Source organism: Natator depressus, chromosome 4, assembly GCF_965152275.1.
Source record: "Natator depressus isolate rNatDep1 chromosome 4, rNatDep2.hap1, whole genome shotgun sequence".
NCBI lineage: Eukaryota > Metazoa > Chordata > Testudines > Cheloniidae > Natator > Natator depressus.
Window position 1 is genome coordinate 55499421 of NC_134237.1, and position 26613 is coordinate 55526033.

General features: G+C 41.8%; 1 protein-coding gene across 3 annotated transcripts in view; it reads right to left on the reverse strand.

Moving 5' to 3' along the window:
* Positions 1 to 8653, reverse strand: part of TTC29 (tetratricopeptide repeat domain 29) — a 205039-nt gene extending 196386 nt beyond the window's left edge. For 2 of the 3 annotated variants that reach the window (XM_074950961.1, XM_074950963.1), the window contains exons 1-3: positions 8546 to 8653; positions 6659 to 6691; positions 2583 to 2680 (exon numbers count right to left, since the gene is read on the reverse strand). In XM_074950961.1, the coding sequence (XP_074807062.1) occupies positions 2583 to 2674 (92 nt within the window). In that variant the 5' untranslated portion in view covers positions 2675 to 2680; positions 6659 to 6691; positions 8546 to 8653. The remainder of the gene's footprint in view (positions 1 to 2582; positions 2681 to 6658; positions 6692 to 8545) is intronic. The other variant, XM_074950962.1, reaches the window with a different exon arrangement.
* Between the last annotated feature and the right edge of the window lie 17960 nt (positions 8654 to 26613).

Below are 26613 nucleotides of genomic sequence, written 5' to 3' on the forward strand. Positions count from 1 at the left end.
ATGACCAATCCATACTTGCTAGCATTTTGAAGCAGCTGTTTTACAATTGTTTGCCTCCTCAGCTTATAGGGCAAAATTATCCAATTTCTTTTACTGAAAAGATTCTTTATTCATACAACAAAGAAAAAAAAATCAGCCTTGTAACATTCACACAAAACAGAACCACGCGAAGATAAAGAGCGATAAATAAGATTTAAATCTTATCTTATTCCCACTTCAAAAACTGTTAACTTAGAGTCAAAGTTTCCCAACATTTCAATGCAGACACAAAATATCAAAGAAATCAAGTTACAGTAACATTAACACTCCCATGATTTATCACTCAACCATAATACTCAAACATGCCAACAGATTCCTTACATCCATAACAAATTCCCTTTAATTTCCAAAATAAAATTACCACATACCCATATCCAGTTCTTAAAAAAAAAACAACACCACAATCACACAAAGGCTTATAAAGCCAACCATGGATTGTTTTGATAGTTAATAGTAACAGCCTTTACTCAAAGGTTATCTATTGGTAAGCTATATTAATCAAAGTCAGAGTTACCGGCCATGTTACTAGGATTTTGAAGGACCCTTGCAGGAGACACAGAGGGAGCAGGTATATGCCAAGGGAGCATGGGCATAGTGAAAGGAAGAATGTTCAAGGGAAAATGGCAAGACAGGGCTTGCTCAGGGAAGCCTGAGGGGAGTGAGAGATTCAGGGAAGCCTGGGCTACACAGAGTAAATGATCCAGCCCCATTTCTCTGCCCCAGATCCAGCAAGACGTGAACTGGGCTGGATTGCACTGAAAGGTTGCCTCAGTGTGTGGCCAGAGGCTTGGAAAGCCGTACTAAAGTGAACTACTGAAGTACTTAAACTTTTAAACATTTCACCCACCCCTCTGCCTGTTTCAGATCCGGATAGCATAAGTTTGTTGGAGGTTTTGAATAGGGAAAGAAGCTGGCTGCCTGAGGTGCAAGGGAGCATGGCTGGAACCAGAGAGCAAAGGTTCAACGGGGATGCGGGGAGGAAAGAGAAGTAATTGGGGGTGAAGCTTCAGGAACAGAAGGCAATGGAGGCATCCAACTGATCTGCTATGGAGTCCCAATGCTAGTGGCATAGCAGGTGTGCTCCTGTGTCACTCAGACTGTGGTGACATCTTTCGAAGCTTGCACAGAGACCGCTCCAAAGCTGCTGCTAGCATTAGACTGGAGAGGGGCTGCTACTGTTAGGACTAAAATACCCTGAAGGGGCTGCTACTCCTACCTTCTGGCACAGAGGGAACTGGGAGTTTGCCTCCCTCAGAAGGGATTCTAAAGGGGACAAACCATCCCAGCAAAGGGATCTATGTGTTTATATGGTGCCCACATCAACATTACTCTGCTAACAAGGGCACCTACTACCCCAGAGGATTCTGTGTATGCAGGGCTCCACTGCCACCATCCCAGAGTACTCTAATAGGGTGTGGCAATAGCAAGGAGCCCGTTGCTAGGATGGCAAGAGGCTGCTTCCATCCCTCCTTACCCCCAACACCTATCCCATACAGAACTCTCTGCTAAATCTCTGCAGGGACTGTCCCATACAAGAGCTCTCTGCTAAATCAGGCAGGAGTCCTGCCATTGCTGGTCTTCAGGCCAGCTAGAGCATCTCTGCTCCTCAGCCCACTACAACCTGTTCTCAGTCTCTAAATGCTGCAGTCTGGTCCAGGAGGAAGAAAAACCCTCAGCCTTGATGCATCTCTCAATTCAGAGAACTCTTTGTTTAGGACTAAAATAAATTGATCCGGGGGAGGTTAAGCAGGGCTGCTTAGCATGAATTTACTGTGACCCAATATTAAACCGATTTATTTGGAGTGGCAAGCAGCATTAATTGGGATCTCAGTACTCAACCAGTGGGAGACTAGGGTCTTCAAACCCAAGCAGTGGGGAGCAACTAACTAATGGCATACCAGGTAGCTGGAGACATGACTTGGTATGGGGTATGATTTGAGGCACTGGTGTATTTCAGGCTGGTGAGTAGGTTTAGTCCTTGAACTATCAAGTGTTGGGTAATTTTTTCATGCCAATTTGTACACACCTACTAAGAGGAAATGACTCTTTTGAAAACTTAGGAGAAAGCGTATACCATGAATAGAGCTCTTTTGAAATCTATCATAATGCCAAAGAAAAATGGTGGTACTAATCTTTCCTGCCTTTACTTACTTCACTGATTGTTTGAAAGCTTTTCTTCAGTCTTTAAGCAGCATCTTGAAATTTCATTGAACATAATTTTACTGAAACTGCAGGCAACTTTGTGGATTAGATGATGCCAATTCAAGTATGGACATGTTCAGTACATAATATTTTAGATGACAAGAAGATCATTTGGGTTTTATTGTTCTATCTTAAAAGGACAAGTGAGTTTGCACTTCCTATTGCCTTTTATTCATTATGTGCATGTAATTTTGCTAATAGATGATTTTCTTGTCTTAAACTTTTGCTTTTTAAAATATCCCAACTACTCAAACCATAATTTGTCTTCTCTTTAAGATATCTGATTGAAGCTATTTACAGCAAAAGTGTTAGTCTTCCAAAAGTCAATGAGACACACATACCTTGCAAGTTTTATTGAAGGGCAAACCATCTGCTCTACAAGGCTGCGATGTTCCTTTGGACACTGTATCTGCACAGGAGGCAAAGTACTCATTCTGAACTAAAAAAAAAAAAATACACATAAAATTTAAAATATTAGTGTCTTTCCTGTGACCCATGACTTACAGTAAATGGGGAAAGACTGAGGAAGGGTAAGGGTTTTTCCCCTTTTGTTTCATAATATGTGAAATTAGGTCCCTCTGCTGCAAAGACTTGCACCTGTGATTAATGTGCATATGTCTTTGCAGGATTGGGTCTTTGGAGTTAATGGATTGGGACATAATGCCTGGGACTGATTCTGATCTCATTTGTAACTGCATTGTGGTACTGCTGATTTAGATGGGTGTAACTGAGATCAGAATCAGGTTTTTTTAAGGGTCTACTGGGCTGTCAAATGTCAATAGTATCTTATTAAATAGATAGGTAAAATACAGAAATGATAAAACATGCAATGTGTAATAATGATGCAACAGCAGGCATTGTATTATCCTACAAAATAAATAATAGAAACCACTTAACTTTATAACTAAGTAATGCTGTATGAACACAGGCTTTTACTTATGGAGAACAAAACCAAAAAGTCCCCATCGCTATACAGAGCAGTCTAGTTTGTCTTTTTTGAAGTACATAAATGTTAACAGGACTTTTTTGTCACATAGAGCTACTGTGTTCTTTCCTCTCAAGTACTCAGCCTACACTTCCCACCATTAAAGCTTCAGCTGCCAGTTCCTTCATTTTGCATGTTTGTGATCTGAGACATTAGCAGCAGGAGCACCCTTACTTTTAATTTTGGTTTAAATGTAGGTATTACAAGACCTGCTGGCAGGCCCCAAGACATAAACTTTTAATAGGAGTGGGAAACAGGATTTTAAAGGGGGAAAGAAAGTTAGCTATTTGTTACATTTATTGAATGGAAATTTTCTGTTACTTGTCAGAAGCAGTTGATAGATACCAATCAATCAAAAGGTAGCACAACCTATTTAAATTAGCCTTTCTGAAAAAGCAAAATCCATTTCATTGCGGCTATAGTGAGCAGTAGCACACAAAAAATATTGTGCTAAAATTTTTAAAATGCATATTTGTTCCTCATCACTTAGACTAGCATATCAATAAGGTAATGGAGGATAAGGAAAGAGATACAGTAGGGCACTACATTGAGGCGGCTGTGGGGGTTAATAGGGATTTAATATTACTGATAACATTTACAATTGTATTTCACAGCCCAAGTGAAAGCTAGACATTATACAAACACCCAGATTTACAGTATATGATGACACTTTTCATCTAAACATCTCAAACCACCATGTCATTAAAAAAACCAATTAATCTCAGTCAAGAATTATAATTTTTAGAAATTCTAGATTTGTATTTGTGTCTGTGATTAAATAAGTTTTTCTATGAAAGGGAGTTCTGTTTGGCAGTGGTCTATACTGAGAGATGGTCAGTCACTGATTAGCCTTCCTGTCACTGGATCAAAAATATCAATGACCAGAGATGGAACAAGACTTTAGAACAAACCCTTCTATAAGTCTCATCTCTTACTGCACATCTGCAATTGTATTTTACAGCCCAAGTTAGCTTCATGGCAAGATGCAATATATGTTTTAGTTTAGTGTTTAATTTGTTTTTCATTTATTTTAGTTTTTTTCTTCATAAGTGTATGAAAGTTTTGGTGATTTATTTTATTTCCAAAACTTAAGGACAAACTTTACATATAAATTATAAGTACACAAAAACAGGAAGGTATTGGTAATACATTTCAGTGAAGCAATTTATGTTAATATTCCTTTAAACTCATTTTGATGTTCATTTAAATGAGTGATAATCTCTCTACATTTTACTTATTCTGCATGGGTCAAATTGTACTGCATTTACTAATAGCAATCAGACAATCCACAGGATAAACAGATATTCTGTGAAAGAGAGTAGCATAATTCGACTTTAAATAGGGGCCAGATCTATCTCCCACTGAAGTCAATGGGAGTCCTTCCACTGGTTTCAATGAGAGATGGACTAGACACTAAGGGCCTGATCCAAAACCCACCAAAGTCAATAGAAAGGCTTCTATTGATTTTCATGGGCTTTGGAGAAGACCATAAGGCTCTGATTCAGCATATCACTTAAGCATGAAGTACATATTAAAATTAAGCAAGTGATTCAGGGGACATGAAATGAAATTAAAAAGGTGGGAAATTCAAAGCCAATATAAAGGAAATACTTTTTCACACAACATGTGATTAAACTATGAAGCTCACTAACTCAGGAAATTGCTGAACCCATAATTTAACAAGATTCAAAGAGGGATTGGATAGTTATACGGATATGAAAATACCCACGGTTATCACTGTGATGTTCTATAAAAAGGTCACCATTTATATCATTGTTTGTTACAACTGTTATACAATTGCAATAGATCTTCCATAAAGTATCATTGGAAAATTTGAAATCTGTTGCACAATGTTGTCCTGTTTATGTTGTGTGTATTAGCAAAGATTCATAACTTCCTACACATTGATATGTGCTTGGGTAACACCCACAAGCTAGATTTATATCCAGACGAGCCAGACATGGTTAAGGAGAATCAACTCTTCTAATAGGCCTCTCTTGAGAATGCCTCAGAGAGCATATGGACAATGGAGGCCCACTGACTTAGCAGGGCATGTAGAACATGTGATGCTTCACTCCATGTTTGAGATAGTAATTCTCCATACACGTGGGCTGCGGGGTATAAATTGGAGAGAGTGACATCATTCTCTTGCCTCTTTCCTGCTCCACATCTCTGGATTATGATTTCTAACAAAGAAGAACTTTGAACAATGACCTGAGGACCCCAATATCTGGGGAGAACCAGAGAGACTTTTGCAAACTGGCAGATTTAAAAATCACTGCTATTATCCTGATCTACAAACAACTGTAATGCATATGATTCATTTTAACCTCTTAACTCTTCTTTTTTTATACATTAATAAATGTTTAGTTTTGTAGTTACTAAAGGATTGGCTACTGGAGCGGGTTTTGGGGAAGAACTGAAATATATTTAATCTGGGTGTGCCTCTGGTTCTTTTGAACTGGAAGAACCTAATATATGGGATTCTTGGTTTTAATAATAATTTATCATAGAAGTCTGGTTTGGTAATGAGGGGCTAGAGGGCCTGAAAGGGGGCTGTCTTTGGCTTCATTATAACTAGGGTGACCAGATATCCCGATTTTATAGGGACAGTCCTGATTTTGGGGTCTCTCTCTTATGTAGGCTCCTATTACCCGTCACCCCCGTCCCAATTTTTCACATTTGCTGTCTGGTCACCCTAATTATAACTAATATAGTATTTTGGAAGCAAACATTTGTTACTGGCTTAGTGAAATTTTATGATAGAATAGACCACCAGTTTGGGGTACATGCCCTCTTTTATGGCAGTCTGACCTGAGATTGGCACTCTTAGCTGTGTCCCATACCAGGCAGCATGACAATCTTAACTAATGACAACATTTTGGAAGGGATATTAAACCTTGTGCTTCAGGGTTTAAGCCAATCGCTATTAGATAGCGTGATGATTGCTGTGTATGTTGGGGACAGGTTATCCCACATTGCCTAGTATGGCATTCTTATTCTCTCCTCTGAAGCATCTGGTGTTGGCCATTGTAAGAGACAGAATAACGGATTAGACAGACTGGGTCTGATTCATAGAGCCTTGTGAGAATACAAAATTTGTATCTGCATTCGATCAGTGATCCAAACACATGGTCAGTGGATATCTGCAGATTTGCAGGGCTCTAGATAGAAAATCTGGATCCTTATCCATCCAAGATCTGCAAACATGGTCTGCGGATATTCACTGCATCCGCAGACGCAGATATCCACAGATATAAAGCTGATATCTGCAGATTTGCAGGGCTCTACTGATCCAGTATGGCAATTCCTGTGTTCCTATGATTAAGGACTTTGCTGCCACAATAGGCGTTCTAGAAATCAATAAAGTCAATCTTACAGGGCTTTGGACTGGAGAGTGGTAGAGGATAGAGAATATAACTGAACACTTACTGTATAGAAGGCACTTGTTCACTCCTAAGATGGCTAAAAATAAGGAAAACAAATTTATAGACTCTATAGAATCCAAATGAAGTTATTAAATTTACTCTATATAATGGCTAATATCATTTTATTTCATCTACCTCTCTTCTAAAGCATGTTCCAAATCCACACACCATTAAAACCAATCAGCTTTTGCAGTAATAGGGATCAAGACATTTAGTTGCCCTCAAATAGAGTATTGACTTTAAGCTCTCGGAGCAGAGGCCATGTCACTTTTCATCTGCAAAGCACCATAAATGCTTATGGCACTGTACAAAAGCCCCGACTCTGCAACCTGATTCACGCAGGCAAACTCTTAAGTTCATGATGAGTGTGTCAAAAGTTAACGGAACTTTGCATGGGCCCAGATCCTCCCATATGATCCACTTACATGAATGGGTGTCACAGAGATATCTGTATAACCATTTATCTATTATATGACTAACTGTATAAAATTGATACTTATTTATAAAATATTCAAGAATAACAAAATGTCAGCTTGACAAAAGACCACCACCAAAGTGTGATGCTTCCATCCCTCTGTGCTGAATCAAGACTTCAAGAAACAACATCCATGAACAGTGTGTGAAGTAAAGCATTTTCAGTCATGTCTATGTTACAGACTTCTAAGGGGAAATTCCCCCTGTGCTACAACTTTCAGCTGCTCAAAATGCTGGATCTCACCAGAGCTTTTCCTACATTAGGGCTCCCAGTAGTGTTAGCACCAGTAGCAATGTTTTCTCAACATTCCCTAGTGAAGAGGCGGCCTTCCTGAGAACTGGTGCTGCTTCACTAACCATGCCATCAGGAAACAGGAAAAGAGAAAGACCAGCAGCAATATGAAGATAGAAATGTAGGTAAGAAAAGGATGAAAACAGAAGAGGAGGGATAAGGCTGAAGTGGCTTTGAGAGATGGGAACTAAAAACAAAGAGCTTAAGAATAATGGATAAAAACACAGTTAAAGAAATTCACTGTGTGATGCATCATTTTAATGTATAACATGGAACAACATGTCACACAGTGGAGGATTGAGGACTCTTGCCATTTGCAAGATTTTAGATTTTTGCGAATTAAGTATCTGATGAACTTTGAGGAGGGTAAAGGAAATCTTATATTAACCAACTGCAAATTTGTCTGGGAACACACTATTCTTTGTGTAACTTAACTGCAGACTCTTAATTGTTTGCTTATTTCATTTTTTAAAAATGCTCCAGTTTGCAAGAAACTAGGGAAAGTATTTTGAACTGATAAGTGTTGAGTGAGCGGTGCTCCTACTGCTCCCCTCAGGATTTTTTTCAATCACTTCTTCCAGCACACCCAGGACTCAGCTCCAGGAGACTGGAACCACGTCACTGTGTTGCATTTACAATAGCAACAGGGCAAATAATATTTTGAAAAGAAAAGCATTTGTGGCACACAACACAGGCGCGAGCCTCCAGCTCAGTGCAAGGGCCCTGACACCATGGCACCGCCCAAGCATGCAGCACGAATCGCACCGCGGCTTCTACGCCTCTTTGCGAGGTACAGCGCCAGACACACTCTCCAGCTTACTCCCAGTGGAGAGCCCTGCGAGCGCCGGTGCGGTGCAGATCTGCTCCTAGCAGCAAGATCCCCCCGCCCACACGAAGGGCTGGGTGTATCCCCGCTGTCCTCCCCCACTTCGCACGGCACCACCCCGGGAGGAGGCAAACCGGAAACCCACAGAGGGATTAACACCCCCCACCCCAGGGGCCCGGCAAGCGGGGCCTCACCCGACCAACCCCGCCTCTAGCACCGAACCCCCGCGGGGTGACTGAGCCGGGTAAGGAGCGATACCCACACGGGCCCCGCTCACCCGCCGGTGCCGCTACACCTACCGCAGCTAGGCGAGTCCTAGGACGCCCAGAGTCGTTACCATGGGAACCGGGGCCGTGCCTGCGGGGAGGGGCCGGAGCGTGATGTGAGCATGCGCAGTAACCGCGGCTGAGGTCGGGGCATTCGGTTCTGCCCTTGGTTGGCGTCACAATCTGTTCGCTGCTGTGAACGGGGCGGGGATAGAATTGCGCCCGGTATGAGAGGCAGATGGGGCGGGGCGGGAGGCTGGAACCGGGTAGGGGCGCTGCCAGCCAGCCGCGGCGCGGCGATCCCGGCGTAGGGAGGAGCAGGGGGATTGGAACGGGACCCCCCTGGGGTGAGCCCGCGGCAGTGGTTGCAGAAATTGGGTGTCGGTGGCCGAGGGGGGTTTGTTTCCTGGCGGGACGGAACGTCTCAGCAGCCGCAGCATGGCCCAGTGCCTCGGCAGGGCAGCTCTTCCCTCTGTGAAATGATGTACCCAGCTGCGAAAGGAGACCGGAGTCTATGAACCCTTAGCGCGCACACAGACTCTAAACAAGACCCAACGTACATACTTTTCTGGGGTTTCAAATATCACCTTGTCAATGCACAGAGGTGTGACATGACTGCATGGAGCCTCAGAACAGTTCACACATTTGTCTAATGGGCTGCTCAGGTGGCTGGAGTAGTACTCCCAGTTCCTGTCATACACTAGAAATTGATAGGTTTCAGAGTAACAGCCGTGTTAGTCTGTATTCGCAAAAAGAAAAGGAGTACTTGTGGCACCTTAGAGAGTAATCAATTTATTTGAGCATAAGCTTTCGTGAGCTACAGCTCACTTCATCGGATGCATTCAGGGGAAAATACAGGGAGGAGATTTATATACACAGAAGATGAAAAAATGGGTGTTATCATACATATTGTAAGGGGAGTGATCACTTAAGATGAGCTATTACCCGCAAAAGGGGGGGGGAGAAAACCTTTTGTAGTGATAATCAAGGTGGGCCATTGCCAGCAGTTAACAGGAACATCTGATTTGTGTCCATTTATTCTTTTACGTAGAGACCGTCCAGTTTGACCAATGTACATGGCAGAGGGGCATTGCTGGCACATGACGGCATATATCACATTGGTAGATGTGCAGGTGAACGAGCCTCTGATAGTGTGGCTGATGTGAAAAGAATAAGTGGACACAAATCAGATGTCAAGAATTATAACATTCGTAAACCAGTTGGAGAACACTTCAATCGCTCTGGTCACTCGATTACAGACCTAAAGGTTGCAATATTACAACAAAAAGACTTAAAAAACAGACTCCAACGAGAGACTGCTGAATTGGAATTAATTTGCAAGCTGGATACAATTAACTTAGGCTTGAATAGAGACTGGGAGTGGATGTGTCATTACACAACGTAAAACTATTTCCCCATGTTTATTTCCCCCCAACCCCCCAACTGTTCCTCAGACGTTCCTGTTATCTGCTGGCAATGGCCCACCTTGATTATCACTACAAAAGGTTTCCCTCCCCGGGCCTGCTTTTAATAGCTCATCTTAAGTGATCACTCTCCTTACAATATGTATGGTAACACCCATTTTTTCATGTTGTGTGTGTATATAAATCTCCTCCCTGCATTTTCCACTGAATGCATCCAATGAAATGAGCTGTAGCTCATGAAAGCTTATGCTCAAATAATTTGGTTAGTCTGTAAGGTGCCACTAGTACTCCTTTTCTTTTTACTAGAAATTGAGTTTCAGTCAGTTTATTTTATTTTTTAAAAAAGCAGTACTTTTATGACTCATTGTCCACAAAACATATTGTACCTTGGTTATCACTGTGCACATGGATATCATTGTGCTCCTGCATGTATGACTTGAGTAGTAAACTCTTTGAGAATGGTTTCAGAGTAGTAGCAGTGTTAGTTTGTATCAGCAAAAACAACAAGGAGTACTTGTGGCACCTTAAGACTAACAAATTTATTTGGGCATAAGCTTTCGTGGGATAAAACTCCATGCTTATGCCCAAATAAATTTGTCAGTCTTAAGGTGCTTAAGGTCTCAAGGACTCCTCGTTGTCTTTGAGAATGGTCTTTCAACAAGTTTTGCACTCACCTTATAGTAATGGCATCTAGGCCCTGTTTCCCTCATTTGCTTATAAGAATGTGCCAAAAACCTCTCAAGTCCAGGTATATCCTGCCAACTAATTCCCCCCCGTCCACTGGGCTGGTTATCCTGTCAAAGGAAGTGAGGTTGGGTTAGCACAATTTGTTCTTGACAAACCGATGCTGGCTTTTACTTATCACCTTATTCTCCACGTTTGGACAATTTGATTATTAAAAAAAAAAAATCACATACAAAAAAACCACCGAGACACAAGGTAGTTTACTGCCCAAAAACTTAATTAAGGCAGAGTTAAAGCTTGCCTAGTGGTGCCTTGTGCCCTTCTGGAATGTGGTGAGTAGCTAAACTTAAGTCTCTGAAAACCAAGAAATTCAAGGGTAATTGTCATAAATATAAAGGGAAGGGTAAATCCCTCCTGGCCAGAGGAAAAATCCTCTCACCTGTAAAGGGTTAAGAAGCTAAAGGTAACCTCGCTGGCACCTGACCAAAATGACCAATGAGGAGACAAGATACTTTCAAAAGCTGGGAGGAGAGAGAAAAACAAAGGGTCTGTGTCTGTCTATATGCTGCTTTTGTCAGGGATAGAACAGGAATGGAGTCTTAGAACTTTTAGTAAGTAATCTAGCTAGGTATGTGTTAGATTATGATTTCTTTAAATGGCTGAGAAAAGAACTGTGCTGAATAGAATGACTATTTCTGTCTGTTCCTAGAGGGATTCTCTATGTTTTGAATCTAATTACCCTGTAAGGTATCTACCATCCTGATTTTACAGAGGTGATTCCTTTACTTCTGTTTCTATTAAAAGTCTTCTTGTAAGAAAACTGAATGCTTTTTCATTGTTCTCAGATCCAAGGGTTTGGGTCTGTGGTCACCTATGCAAATTGGTGAGGAATTTTACCAAACCTTTCCCAGGAAGTGGGGTGCAAGGGTTGGGAGGATTTGGGGGGGAAAGACGTGTCCAAACAACGTTTCCCAGTAAACCCAGTTAGAGTTTGGTGGTGGCAGTGGATATTCCAAGGACAAAGGATAAAATTAATTTGTACCTTGGGGAAGTTTTAACCTAAGCTGGTAAAAGTAAGCTTAGGAGGTTTTCATGCAGGTCCCCACATCTGTACCCTAGAGTTCAGAGTGGGGGAGGAACCTTGACAGTAATGTACACACAATCCCTCCAATGCAGCCTTAGCTCATCTCCTCCCTTTGAGCTTTGACCAACAAACCAGTAAGATACATGGTGGCATTCTACCCTTACAGATGCTACAGAGCACTTTGTTATATAGTACCTATGTGCTCTGTTCCCAAAATAACTTTTTGCTCAAGCAGATCTTTGGTTTAGGTCCAATTTATAGCAAAGAGGAGCTGCCTACACCTGGTCTCCACTCAAAACTGAGCCTACTCTACACTCATCACCCTAGACTTGCAAAATGTTATCTCCCATTTACCCTTGCTCAGAGGATTGCTTTTGAGACATTGTCTTCACTTATCCCTCAGCCCCAGAGATGACCACCATGTTTACCACCTGACTGCTAACAATTCTCATGGCAAGATAATGTCCTTGTGCACCCCCGCTGACACAGCCTATAGACTCAGCACTGAAAGGAGGAATAATTGATCCCTTAAGGCAGTGGCTCTCAACCTTTCCAGACTACTGTACCCCTTTCAGGAGCCTGATTTGTCTTGTGTACCCCCAAGTTTTATCTCACATAAAAATTACCTTGATCTGGCCAGGGCAGCAGTGGGGAGGGGAGCTTCAACCTGGATATTGTGGCTTTCTAAGAGGAGTGAAGGTGCGAGGGGGTTCACAGAGTTTCATAGTACCTCTCCCCGCACCATCCAGGGATCGCAACTCAGCACACCCCAGTGCTTCCTTCCATGGGTACAATGTCCCAATGGGGCACAGCTTGGAGAGCGCACTGTGCAGCTCCAGTGTCTGGGCACATCCCAGCACTTCCTTCCCTGGTAGCAGGCTCGCAAACCTGCCTGCAGCTGGGGCCTTTCTTACAAAAAAAAGTGTTCTTAATAAGCTGTATACTGTTGCCAATAGCTGAATCTCATTAATATTAAAGTCAACAAGGCAGAATTGTTTGCCAACAAAATGTTACTAGGAACTGGAAGTTGTTACTATCCAGGTTGCTATTAAATGGAAGCTACTGTAACTTGATGAAAGCTTCTTAGATTGTGGGGAAAACATAGCAAGTGCTTGTAATAGTGGAGTTATAAAATACAGAAATTACACTTGAAGAGAGATGATTGAATTGAGGGGGTATTTGAGAAGGAAGAATTGGAATCAGATAGAATAATGCATTTGTTCACTGAAATTAAAGAATTAACTGGGAAATCCATGTTTAGTTCTAACACAATCTAGCAGGGATTAAGAGATGTGAAATAAAGTGTGAAGCTGGAAATAAAGGGCAAGTATAGAAACTAATTCCTAGTTAGGAATAAATGAATCCTGAGAATACCATCTGATAGGGAAAGGTCTCACATAATACCCCAGATTAGCTGGGATGAAAAGCAAAAGAGAATCCCACATTTATAGGGAGCACTGCTACTGTATTCCATGTCAAGAGAACCAGAGGCAAACTGGAATAGGGAGCAGTGTGACCAATACAATCCAACATCCAAGATATGCAGACAGTTCTGTTCAATGGACTTTGTCATAGAATTTTCCCTGTTATCTTTTGAAATTTCAGTCTAATGCCACCACAAAAGAATAAATATTTCATCCCATAAAGCTCTGGGAAAACAAAATCTAAAAATGACAACATGAAGAGGATGCTGATCTTTGCTAGGACACTTCCCTATTGTTAGTATTTATTATTAATGAATATAACACAGAAGGGCCTAGAGGCTCAAGTGAGGATCAGCACGCCACTGTGCTAGGTGTTAAAACACACAGAATCCCTGCCCCAAAGAGGTGGGAGACCTGTTCCCACACAGAACCCCACTGAAAATAAAAGACACAGCCATGCAGAGGCTGTATCAGGATCAGAGCCTTAAAGTTATTTATTCTTGGATTTAGAAAATGCTGCCTTCTAACTTGTCTCCTAGCTATTGTCCCCCTTCTAACTTGTCTCCTGGCCACCTTTAAAAAAAGGGAAGAAGGAGAACCCAGGAAACTACAGCCTCACCTCAGTTCCTGGAAAAATCATGGAGCAGGTCCTCAAGGAATCCATTTTGAAGCACTTGGAGGAGAGGAAGGTGATCAGGAACAGTCAACATGGATTCAATAAATCATGCCTGACCAACCTGATTGCCGTCTATGATGAGATAACTGGCTCTGTGGATATGGGGAAAGCAGCGGATCTGATATATCTTGACTTTAGCAAAGCTTTTGATACAGTCTCCCACAGTATTCTTGCCAGCAAGTTAAAAAAGTATGTATTGGATGAATGGACTATAAGGTGGATAGAAAGCTGGCTAGATTGTCAGGCTCAACAGGTAGTGATCAACAGCTCGGTGTCTAGTTGGCAGCCGGTAACAAGCAGAGTGCAGCAGCGGTCGGTCCTGGGGCCAGTTTTGTTCAACATCTTTATTAATGAACTGGACGATGGGATAGATTGCACCCTCAGCAAGTTCACAGATGACACTAAAATGCGGGGAGAGGTAGATATGCTGGAGGGGAGGGATAGGGTCCAGAGTGAGCTAGACAAATTGGAGGATTGGGCCAAAAGAAATCTGATGAGGTTCAACAAGGACAAGTGCAGAGTCCTGCACTTAGGAAGGAAGAATCCCATGGACTGCTACAGGCTGGGGACCGACTGGCTAAACAGCAGTTCTGCAGAAAAGGACCTGGGGATTACAGTGGATGAGAAGCTGGATCTGAGTCAGTAATGTGCCCTTGTTGCCAAGAAGGCTAACAGCATATTGGGCTGCATTAGTAGGAGCATTGCCAGCAGATCAAGGGAAGTGATCATTCCCCTTTATTCAGCACTGGTGAGGCCACATCTGGAGTATTGTGTGCAGTTTTGGGCCCCCCACTACAGAAAGGATGTGGACAAATTGGAGAGAGTCCAGCAGAGGGCAATGAAAGTGATCTGGGGGTTGGGGCATGTGACTTACGAGGAGAGGCTGAGGGAACTGGGCTTATTTAGTCTGCAGAAGAGAAGAGGGGGGAATGTGATAGCAGCCTTCAACTATCTGAAGGGCGGTTCTAAAGAGCTCGGCTGTTCTCAGTGGTGGCAGATGACAGAACAAGGAGCAATGGTCTCAAATTGTAGTGGGGGAGGTTTAGGTTGGATATTAGGAAACACTGTTTCACTAGGAGGGTGATGATGCACTGGAATGGGTTACCTAGGGAGGTGGTGGAATCTCCATCCTTAGAGGTTTTTAAGGCCTGGCTTGACAAAGCCCTGGCTGGGATGATTTAGTTGATGTCCTGCTTTGAGCAGGGGGTTGGACTAGATGACCTTCTGAGGTCTCTTCCAACCCTAATCTTTTATGATTCTTCTATTATAAAACTGCAGCACCAAAGGCTTCACAGAAGTATTGCAAGTACTGTGACTGAGTGGACAGGACCCTGGACTGGAACTTCAAAGATGTGGGTGCAATTACCCAGATCTGCCACTAATCTGACCTCTTTCCCTCGCAGCCTTTGGTGTCATGTCTATTGACATGACAAGAAACAAATCCTGGCCCCAGAAGTTTATTAGGTGTATGTACAGTGTCTAGCACAATGGGGATATAGTCTCAGTGGGGGCCTTTAGGTACTACCATAATACATAGTTTTAATAATTACTGTTATTAGACATTTTACCAGAAGTCTTTGTATAAGTTTAAATTGCTGCTATAAATTATATATATATAAAAATAATTGTTAAAAACATCAATTTTCATAAATTTTCTGTTCCAAAATTTTATTTATATATATATATATAACAATAATTTATAAAGAGACATGATACATACTGTTTTGTGCTTGAAATGTATGTGAAATGAAGTCTGTATTTTTTAAATGAACCTTTTCCTTCAAAACTGAGCTGATTCAAGCGCCTCAGTATTGTCAATCTTTTTTGGGTGTTTTGTTTTTATAAACTCAGAAAATTTTTGACATTGGCTCTGATTTCACTTAAACATAGAAGGGTCCTGCTCTAGTTTAAACTGCTGGCATAAGAGTATTTATGCCATCAGAGTATCAGGTGTAGTGGAGTTCAGCTCTGCCACACTCCCTCTTGGTGCCGTCTTATGTCAGGTGGCAGGGCAGACACATATAGGAGGCAAATGTGTACTGTCTGCCAGCTTTATGCCAACAGAGCTTCTTCCTATACAGGCCACTTTGTGCTGCATAATGGAGAATCTAAGCCAATATCTACTTGATTAATCCCCACCATGATGAATTGTATTTTGCACTTTTCATACACAGATATCGTCCTGTAGGAGAAAATACTATCAGCTCTCCACAGTGAAGGATACAACACCAATATTTAAAAAAATCCAAGCTAATAAAATGGGTGACCAAAAACAAACAAAGCTGCTAGACTGCCACTAGCTGACCAGAGGGATGGGTTACATGTAATGTGCACACTTGTGTCTATGATCCCAAATAAATGTGGCATCCTCAGTTTGTTGTTTTCCCTCAGTCTCTGTTTTAGGAAATTTTTTTTTCTTCTAACCAAATTGATATGTAAGACTTTTAGCCTGTCAAAGCTGACAATGCTATTTCAGGCAGACACTAAAGTTGTTTATAAAAGAGATGGACTATTACCTGTACAGCATGTCAGAGGAGAACTTGAATGAAAAAACAAGAGCTTGAGGCCTTCACACCTGCTCAGTTACAAAGAAAATTTGTGAGAACTGGAAAAGATTCAAACGGCAGCCTGACATTTATTGGCAACATTCGGGGGACGAGGGGGGGAATCTAGCTAAGCACTGAACAAGCAGTGATTTTACTCCATGTTAGGGTCTCCTGCATTAAACATTTACAAGTCATTTTACTTGGAAGACTAGTAAGAAAAAAAATCTTATGGAGATATTTTAGAAGTTCAAAAGGATCCCTCAATCCAAACAACATACAGGAGGCATGTCTTTAACATACAGAATCAAAGCCAGTCTGTATCTGTGTAGTAATATGGAGAGACAGTAGCCTTTCCGTAGTGAAGGATGAAACCAGCTTCCATTAAAAAGCTGTATTTTAGCATCCTTGTAACTGGCTTGGAAATTTGTTTGGCCTGAAAATTGTCGGATTCACTCTGAAGAAAAGAGAGTTCATTTTTGCAAAGTCTGAACAAAAATTTCAAAGTGATTAACATTTTGTGTGTGGATAGGTTTGGGCTCAGTCCTGCTCCCATTCCTTTCAGTGGAAATTATGGGACCAATCCTGTAAATGTTGATGTGAATTGGAGGGGTTCTGTTTGTTTGGATTTTACTACTGTTGATTGAGCAAGGTAAAAACTACCTAAACTTTACACATAAGGTACCTATAAAACACACAAGGCCAAATTTTCAAATTCATTTGCATGAGCAAAAATACGGTGTCCAGCTATTTGCATGCTTTAATACCTAATCTGGACATGAAAATTTTACAGTATTTTGGGATATATGTGCAGTCATTTACATACACAAAATATGTGGGCACATATTGAAAGGTAAACGGACAATATGGATGTTAATGTGTCTTGTCTGCAAATGCAATAGTGGTGAGGACTGATCAGAGCCTTACATTTGGATACTCTGAGTGATGCTTCTAATTTAATAGAAAAGTAGACAGGAGCACACTTTATCATTATTAGTTATGATTGTTTTAAAACTTGGAGAGGAGGAAAGCTTTTAGGCTTTAAAGTGCATAACAACCAGTATCTGTAATGATACTTTCTTGTAGATATTAAAAATTATGGAAGCCCCATCATAAATGTTCTGTCAGCTGTTAAAGTCTCTCAGAGTCACAGCTGCCAGTCATCACCAGAGCGACTGCATAGCTGTAAGCATATTACTGTATGCTTTGCCTTGTAACAAGGGATTCACCCCTCCAAGGCAGTTAGCAAAACACTCAGCCATCATTTCATTCAGAAACCTCCCACTGACTACAACTGGAATGCTGTCTGGAATGATGGTAAGTTACAGATGAATAGTCACTCCAGTGATGAAAGTCACACCATGCCCAGAGTAACTGTGGCAGCAGTAATGCTTCTTGACACTAAATAAAATGAACATAGAAGAGTAAAGAGTCACTTCCCAGAAACATTTAAAGTGTTTTGCATTCCATATTCATCATATTAGCTTTCCTTTACAACTATCACAGACCTATCATTTCACAGAATGGATTTTCTTTCAGTGATTTTTTACACACGCACACCTCCCTACATCTCTTCCCCACCAACTTTTATGATGAAGTTATTATTTTGGGAAGTTAAAATATACTTAAGACAATAAAGAACTTCCATTTGAATCAAGTGGTGACAGCAGAGGGGAGAGTTCACAAGTTTCCACAACATTTGTTTTTCCAGCCAGAATTAGGTATCAGTCACACAAACAGCCCCCTCCCTGTGCACAATGTTCAAAACTCCCTTTTAGTGTTTTGGCAACCTGCATGGCACTTGGAGGGAGGAACACAGTTTGCAGCAGAAAAATTTGTTTGCAGGAGGCACTAGGAAGCCAGTCTATGTGCATCTGGTTTGAATGTTAGCTGCAGTTGCAGCACATCTGTAAATAGTTTGATTAATAAAGAGAAATGTGGAGCACTCATATTCTTACCCAGCATGCAGTACATGAAACAAGAGACTCAAAGTCACCAGATACATGCTGTTGCCTCTCTGTTTCCATTAGAAATGTGCAAGAGTTTGTGGACAAAATTGCCAGTAAGGGATTCAGTCCTGCAAGATACTAAGCAGCCTCAACAACGAATGACTTCAGTGGGAGCTGAGCAACTTGCTGAATCAGTCCTAAGGCCAGATGCAGCATGAAGGTAGCACCTCAAGCAGCAAGTGGAATGGGGAAAAAAAATAGATTTCACAAATGGAAGGACTTCTCAAAAACGTAATAATTAGCCATTTTGCCAAGTTAGGTGGCCCCAGTCTTCCAGTCCACCTCAAGGAGGGCTCCATCAGAAATGGCTGTGAACTTTTGATGTACCCAAATGATTGGGGTTTTTTTGACAGCAGTAAAGTGTAACTTGAATTTAAACGTTTCCTCTACAATAAGAACTATTTTTAATTTGAAAGACAAATGTGGTGCTTACACTCACCTTGCTGGTTTGCATCTGATTTTTTCTTTCATTGCAATTTTTTGTGAATACATATCTGGATCTGTATAAGCAGCATCTTGCTGATTAAAGATTTCTACTCTTCTAATGTGGCACTTGCACTCTGTTCAACCAACCAGCGTGTCTACATCATGTCTCTCCTTTTTTAACTTTCTGTTTGAATGATGAGATGGAGACAGCAGGCAAAGATCAAAAACCTACAGTGTAGAAACCACTGTCTGGATCTCTAGTCTTGCTGTTCATTATATACATATTATGCTTCAATATACCTGATCAGTGTCAAGTCCCACTGCTGGCATGATAGGCTGAAGGAAGAGCCAAATATTTGTGAAAGAAGTCAAGCCTCCAAAACCTTTAGTTCAGCTTTTCGCTCCTTGTCATATTTCGTCTCACCATATCAATAGTTGTTTAGATGGAAGTCTTCCAAAACAGTATTAGAGCAAAAGGATTAGACACCTTAAGATTCTGTTTTATCAACTTTCTTATTCCTTCTGTTTATGCCAATTAAACCACTATAATGCAAAACAAAGAAAATTGGGGCCATGTTAGGCTAGTCTTACACGTGCTGGTGACCACTTATTCTCACAAGTTTTTCCCTTGACTTCAATGCAACTACTCATGTGAGTGAAAGCTTGCAAACAATCTAGCCCTAAACACCCACCTCACGGGGCGGGGTGCTGGAACAATTTGTATATAGTGGGTGCTGAGAGCCTTTGGACCAAACTATAAACTCTGTATATGATGGAAACCACTTCAACCCAGGGGGTGCAATAGCACCCCTCAGCACCCATAGTTCCAGCACCTATGCTCACAGGTTGTTATAGGAAAGATGATATTTTATTTTCTCTGGTTATTTCAGTAAATGCTTATCTCTATTTCTGAAGACTATCTAGCATGATTTAAAAACTGATAATTATAGTGAAATTAAAGGATATGTCTTTTGGGAAAAAAACTCCAAACAATCTGACATATTGCACTTTGAAGTGTAGCTTTTAGAAGTAATTCTTTGAGGTATTCTAAATGGATTCGTTATAATTTTCCTCTCCCTTTGAGCCCTACGTAGTTGAATTCATGGTAACTAAGTCATCCCAATACATTTTTCAAAAACTCTCAGGCATTTCCAAAGTAGTTTTTCTATAACCCATGTCACATACACATGAGGTGGTGGAGTGGTAATGGAAATATTATTAGCACTTACTTGACCTGCTTAACTCACTTGTGGCTCCATTACTCATGAGTAATATAGCCATCCAAAACTCATGCTGATAAAACCTTCATACCATATGTGACGGGGTCAAGACTCACCACCGCTGGCGCCTCCCGCTGGTTGCTCTGGAAATTAGCTCTGTCCAGTCATGGAGCACCTCTTGCATGCGGTGCCTTGCCCTTTGTCTGCTCTGCTGCTTTGGGGACCCGTGTTGCTCCCCACACAGTGGCGTCCTCTTCAGGACACTGCCCTCCGGCAGTGCCCACTGCTCCAGTCTCACCCCCTTCCGGGTTTTGGTGTTATCAGCAGTCTTTGATCTACACCAGCTCTAGTGGCTGGCTGCAGCCTCAAAGTCTAGCCCCTTTGTCACAGGGGCCAGCCACAGCCTGTATCAGGCCACATTCCTCCTCAGCCAGGTGTAGTACAAGGGGGAAGGGGGGGGGGGCGGGGAGAACCAGGCCCTCCCACTACTCTGGGTCCTGACCCAGGGACCCTCTAGCGGCAGCCTCTCTGCCCTCCTTCTCTCCCCTTGTCAATCTATTGTCCCTGGGCTGCTTCCCCTTCGGCCCTGTGCACCTGCTCAGCCCTTTGTAGCAAGGCCTGCAGCCTGGGGTTTTCCTTGGCCGGAGCTCCCCAGCTCCTTCTGCCCTTCCCCAGCACTGCTCTGTCCAAGGTGCTACCTTTCTGCTTAGAAGCCAGTCCACCTCCCTTACCAGTCAGGGAGACCCTTCCCTGTTCTTTGCTAGCCAGCCTTTATATAGGGCCTACCCCGGCCCTGATTGGCTGCATCTCCCCCTGCCCTGATTGGCTCGCCCCAGGCCTTCTCTGTTTGGCTGCAAGTTTGCGCAGCCTCTCTGGCCTGGATCAGCCCTTTTTCTCAGGGGGTGGGGCACTGCCCCCGCCACACGACCCATACCACAGCATTCTATATCTGGTATATACTACTACTTATGTTTACAGATAAACAACTCTAGAAATATTTTAGAGACTTTTTAAAATATTCATTGGGATATTTTTGTAGCCCTCAACTTGTAAAGCCAGACACCTTCATTATCATGAGTCTAAATATATGAGGCTCAGAAGGAGCCATAAATACTCCTAAAATAACCTAAAATACCTAAAAAAAAAGTCACAATTTTGAAACCAATGGACGAGACTTTAAAAATAGGAGTTAAGTTTAGGGCTCCCATGTCAAGGACCTAATTTTCTTTTCTCATTGAAAAAATCAGGTAAAAAATTAGGTACCTAAATATGGCTTTGGGAGCCTAACAATGGGATTTTTCAAAGTCGCTGAATGTCTGGGATCCTTTCAGGGCAAAATGAGTACTGGTCTTCATTGGGAAGCTGGGAATCTCTCCAGTTGGTAAAAAGCTTTTGTTTTTAGCCCTGTATGGCTGAAAGATATCAGTATTTAAAACTGCGACATTTTTCTGTTTATAAGACCAGTCCTCAGTGCAGGCAACATTCAGTTCTGCACTGAGGATTGGTCTTGTAAACAGAAGAAAAGGAGGAGGAAACTTTTCTCTGGAAGGCTGATTTAAAGAAAATGATGAGTGCTTGAAGCTGCCCAGGGAATTAGATTTTCAGAATAAGTCAGGTAGAGATGGATTAGTGGGCAAGAGGGCTATAAAATAGTTAAAGGTGCATGATAAATATATGAATCACATAGCTCTGCAATTTATCACATGGCTCCACAATTTATCCTGTTGATAGCATCTTTATATATGTGGTATGTGTGTGTGCACCCATGTATGGGTGAATTTGTATAACATATAGATTTATATGTGTCATATAGATGTTGACTTACTAAAACATTTCTAATGGGATCACCTTATCTGCTTCAGCGACTTTTAACATTAAAAGTTTATCAGGGAAGATTTACTTATAAAAGTTTATCACTCAGCATCACTGATGCAGCTGGTCAATACTTGGTCCATTTCATTGCTATTTCAGAATCCACATGACATCTAGGTTAGCATAATGAATTACGCAGAAAAGGCTAAATAAAATGTTAAGAAATTAGAAGTCCACAAAGGTGCAGTTTGCTAAAGGATACAAAAGAATAGTGAATTTGTATAGTCAGATGTCTCTCCCCGGAAGAGTGAGTGTTATCTTTCTTTCATAAACACGAAAGACCTGGAGCTCCTGACTGCCTCAGGCAAGTGAGTTTGAAGGTCTCCTTCATGAGTGAATGAAAGGTAATAATCAATATCTAGGTCGAGCTGCTGTTTATTCTATGGAGAGGGTTTTTGGGTTTTTTTGAGGAAATGTTTAAAAAACTTGAAGTCAGAATTCATATTAGTAACTGATACTAGCCATCGCAAACTGAGCTAAATTCTGCTCTCTGAGTTACATCACTGGAACTCTGTAGTAGCTCCTTTGACTTCATTTGAGTAGCACAGCATAAAAGTCAGCACAAAAATTTTCTCATTGTAGTTACAGTCAGAAATCCCTACTGCATTTTGCTTATTCCAGGACAAAATTCAGCTCCATTTTAAGGGGGCACAACTCCCACTTATGGATGGATAAGTGAATTTGGCCCTCCAAGTTTAACCAATATAGATATTTCAAACTTTGTCCATTTTGGATGGTCTTCAGGCTACACTAAATGGAAACATATCTGAGAAGGCTGTAGACTTCTTGGTAAAGGAGTCTTTCACATTCCTAACAAAAAAATAAGTCACTCTTTAGAAGTGAGATATTCTCATTCTCAAAGACCCTGACTACACTGGCAAGTTTCTGCACACTAAAGCAGCTTTGAGCGCTGTAACGCCCGAGATGTAAAGCTTTCTGTGCCGCGGCTACAGTGCTGTGATTGGCCTCCAGGAGGTGTAGACACTGTGGTGATTCCAGTGCTGCGACTGGCCTCTGGGAGGTGTCCCACAATGCCTGTTCTCACCTCTCTGGTCATTGGTTTGAACTGTACTGCCTTGCCCTTAGGTGACTAACCATCAGCCCCACCCTGTACATTCCTTTGCAAATTTGAAAGTCCCCTTTCTATTTTCTCGGTGATGCATGTAGCGGTCTCAGTGCATCTTTCCAGGTGGCCATCACTGCTCCACGCACCAGGCGATCCCCCACTTGAAGCAATGCCGAGCGGCTGGACCTCTTCAGCATTTGGGGAGAGGAAGCTGTGCAGTCCCAGCTGCGCTCCAGCCGCAGGAATTATGATGCCTATGGACAGATTTCACAATGCATGATAGAAAGGGGCCATGACCGGGACACATTGCAGTGAAGGGTAAAAGTAAAGGAGCTGTGGAACGCCTACCACAAGGAGCGGGAGGCAAACCGTCACTCCGATGCTGCACCCACGAGCTGCCACTTCTACAAAGAGCTGGACGCGATATTCAGTGATGACCCCACTTCCACTGTGAAGGCCCCTGTGGATACTTCATTGGCTCACATGCCGGTTGAGAGTGGATCGAGCCAGGAGGAGGAAATCTTGGTTAGCGACTGATCAGTAGCAGTCTGGAGTAGCCAGCTTCCACAGTGCTATTGCCACACACTTCTCCAGCTCTCATTCTCCTGTCCTTGCACTGCAGGGCTGGGGGGAGCTCATCACACAGTCCCACGAATGTGGCTTTCCTCATGCTAAAGTTCTGCAGCCACTGCTTGTCATCCCAGACATGCATCATGATTCGATGCCATTCAGTGCTTGTTTCCCAAGCCCAAAAGCAGAGCTCCACTGTGGTCAGCACCTCCGTGAATGCCACAAGCAATCTCGTGTCGTAGCAACTACGCGTGGTGAGATCAATGTCGCGCTCCTCTTGCCTTTGTAGTTTAAGGAATAACTCCACTGCCACTTGTGACGTGTTGGTCAGAGCGAGCAGCATATTGGTCAGCAGTTTGGGATCCATTCCTGAAACCCGAAAGAGGCAGGGCGCGCAGTACACAAACCGTTGAAAGATGGCGCCAAATGTGGATGGAAGCACAGGGATTGCTGGGATGCGAAACAATGCATCAAGGGCATTGGGACTGGACCCAGGATGCCTCACGACCCCCTCCACCTTCTCACAAGTCTTCGCGGTAGAAGAGAAAGAGGTGTTCTGTGGGATAGCTGCCCAGAGTGCACCGCTACGAATGCTGATGCAAGTGTGAACATGCTATTGTGCAGGCAGCTGTCAGTGTGAACACACAACAGCAGTTTCCCTTCTGCGCTCTCTGAGCAGCGCTGTATATGCCTGTGCTGTAACTTTGCAAGTGTAGACATGCCCAAAGATTCATTTATCTCACTATATGATGTTAGTTTAACTCTACTTTTAGAATAACTCTACTTTAAACTATACTTTTAGCTATAAATTATATTAAAACTGAAAAAATTATTTATATTACTTAATACATAAATAACCAACATTCTGGATGTGTTCTAAAGAATTAAAAACAAACAGGTCTTTAATGATTTAAACTAATGCAAAAATGAGTGTAGTACAATCCTTTGTGTTCCTCCAAATGTATTGCACAGCACTGCATTTCAGATTGATTTTTTTTAAACATGGTCTTGTGTAGGAACCAGGACCTTAAAGTCAAAACAGACACTATAAAATATATTAAACAAGTGATGACACACAAGTTCTCTCACACAATTCTCTTTGTTTGTTACAATGCACTAAGCCACAGAAAAATATTCATTTTACATCAGAGAAATTAATAAGTAGGAACAGGGCCAATGGAGATGAATAATATTTATATATTGAAGGATAAATATTTTTCCAGTGATTTGGAACTATGAACCTGTGCATATAGCTCACCTAGGTAACTATACATTCTTATTATTGTTAACCTCTTCTTCCTTCTGCTATTCCCTCCTGCTGTTTGTAACTCTTACTGCCTCTTGTTTTAAATTAGACTGTAAGCAATTTGGAGCAGTGATCGTGTCTTATTTGTACATCACTCACAGTGAGAACCCAATCCTGATTGAGACCTTTTGGCACTACTGCAATGCTAATAATAAATAATGTTACCCCTTTCTGGCCAGAGCAGTGAGCCAAAGTTCTGAATCTTGCAAATTGTTTCCATTAGAAGGACAAATTGGTGGAGTCAGGTGTATCTTGGATGCAATCCTGTCTAATTACAAAGAATGTACTACACCCTGTTTTCCTAAACACAGAAAGCATCTGAACAACAGGCGATAATTTCTTTGCTCACAGCTCCAAGCCTCCTTAAACCCAAAAGGCTGTCTCTAAGGCTTTGCTCGGGGCCAGGCTCCCAGTGCTTGTGTAGGTTATGTCTGGTGCTTCCTTGCTATCGCCCCTCTCTACTTCTCTGGTGTTTTTCTCCTCTCTCTCATGGACACATGCACTCCTCTCTACCAAAGAATATCCAGCAAAAACCCTCCTCCCACATAGTTCTCTTTCCTGAGCAGACTCAGATGTGCCTTTGTTTTGGCCAGTGACATGTGCCTGTGTCTGGTTTGAGGCTCTTATTGTTTCTTACATTTATCCTACATGAAGGGCAGCTGTTACACTACCAGTTTCAGTGAGGTTTAACCCAACCTATAATAATAATTATAACTACAGAGGAGAGGTGTCTTGTGCACCTCAAGTGATTTGGAATCCTCTCTCTGACCAACTTCCAGAATGTAATCAGTGACAGGCAAGGACTGCCTTTGTTGGCATGAACTTTGTAGATGCCTATGGTTTTATGTAGTATATTAAGCTTGGGGAACAGCTTTTAGCAGTCAGTTATTTACATTTTAAATGTTGACCTGCTGAGCATCAAAAACACTTGCAGCATTATAAAACCTCATGCAGCTTGTGTGAAACAGAACTTGGCAGAACAGTTTGTAGGAATATAATAACCAGTCATCATCCGACCAAAGACATTTAATGCCTTACACCACTGGCCCGTACGCTTTCCTTTTTTTCTATTTTGCTAAAATACTGTAGCTCATACCCTTCAATTACAGTGGCTCTGGGGCCTAAGTCAGAGTCCACACCAGAAGTGGAATCTTGCTTCAGCCCAATTTCAGCACAAAGTTCCTTCTCCTCTAAATACTTCAACAATGAGATATAAGCTTCTTTTCTCCAATAAGGCTAAGAGGTACAACGCAGCTCTTTTTCTTAGCACTTTGAAACCTTTAAGATGAAAAGTGCTGTACAAATATATTACAAAAAGTTTCTTATATTTATCTTCACAGTAGCCTATAAAACATAATGTATTGTGATACAAGTGTGGCATGGTATATTTGTGAGATTTTGTTTTAGTTTCCTCAGTGTTATTTTGAGCAAGCATCTGGTATACTAGACTGTTGTTCTCAGCCATCCATAAATAAGATATTGAAATTCTCATGGAGACAATTTCAACATTCCTTATAAGTGACATGAATATAAGCTTCTGTTATTAATTGTAGCTGATTAGCCACAAGGCAAACATTTAATTAAACCTTGAGAGACAATAAAATTGCACATAAATTATCCATTTAAAAGCACATAGGTCTTTACATTTCATTAAACATAGTTTAACAAATAATCACACATCTTAAACTCAATCTGTGTTTGAACAGGTTTGAATTCAAGAAAACCCCCGGCGTACTGTTGTTATTTTTTTAGTCATTTATTTCTTGATGCTTTTTGACTCATATTTACTTAGCCACT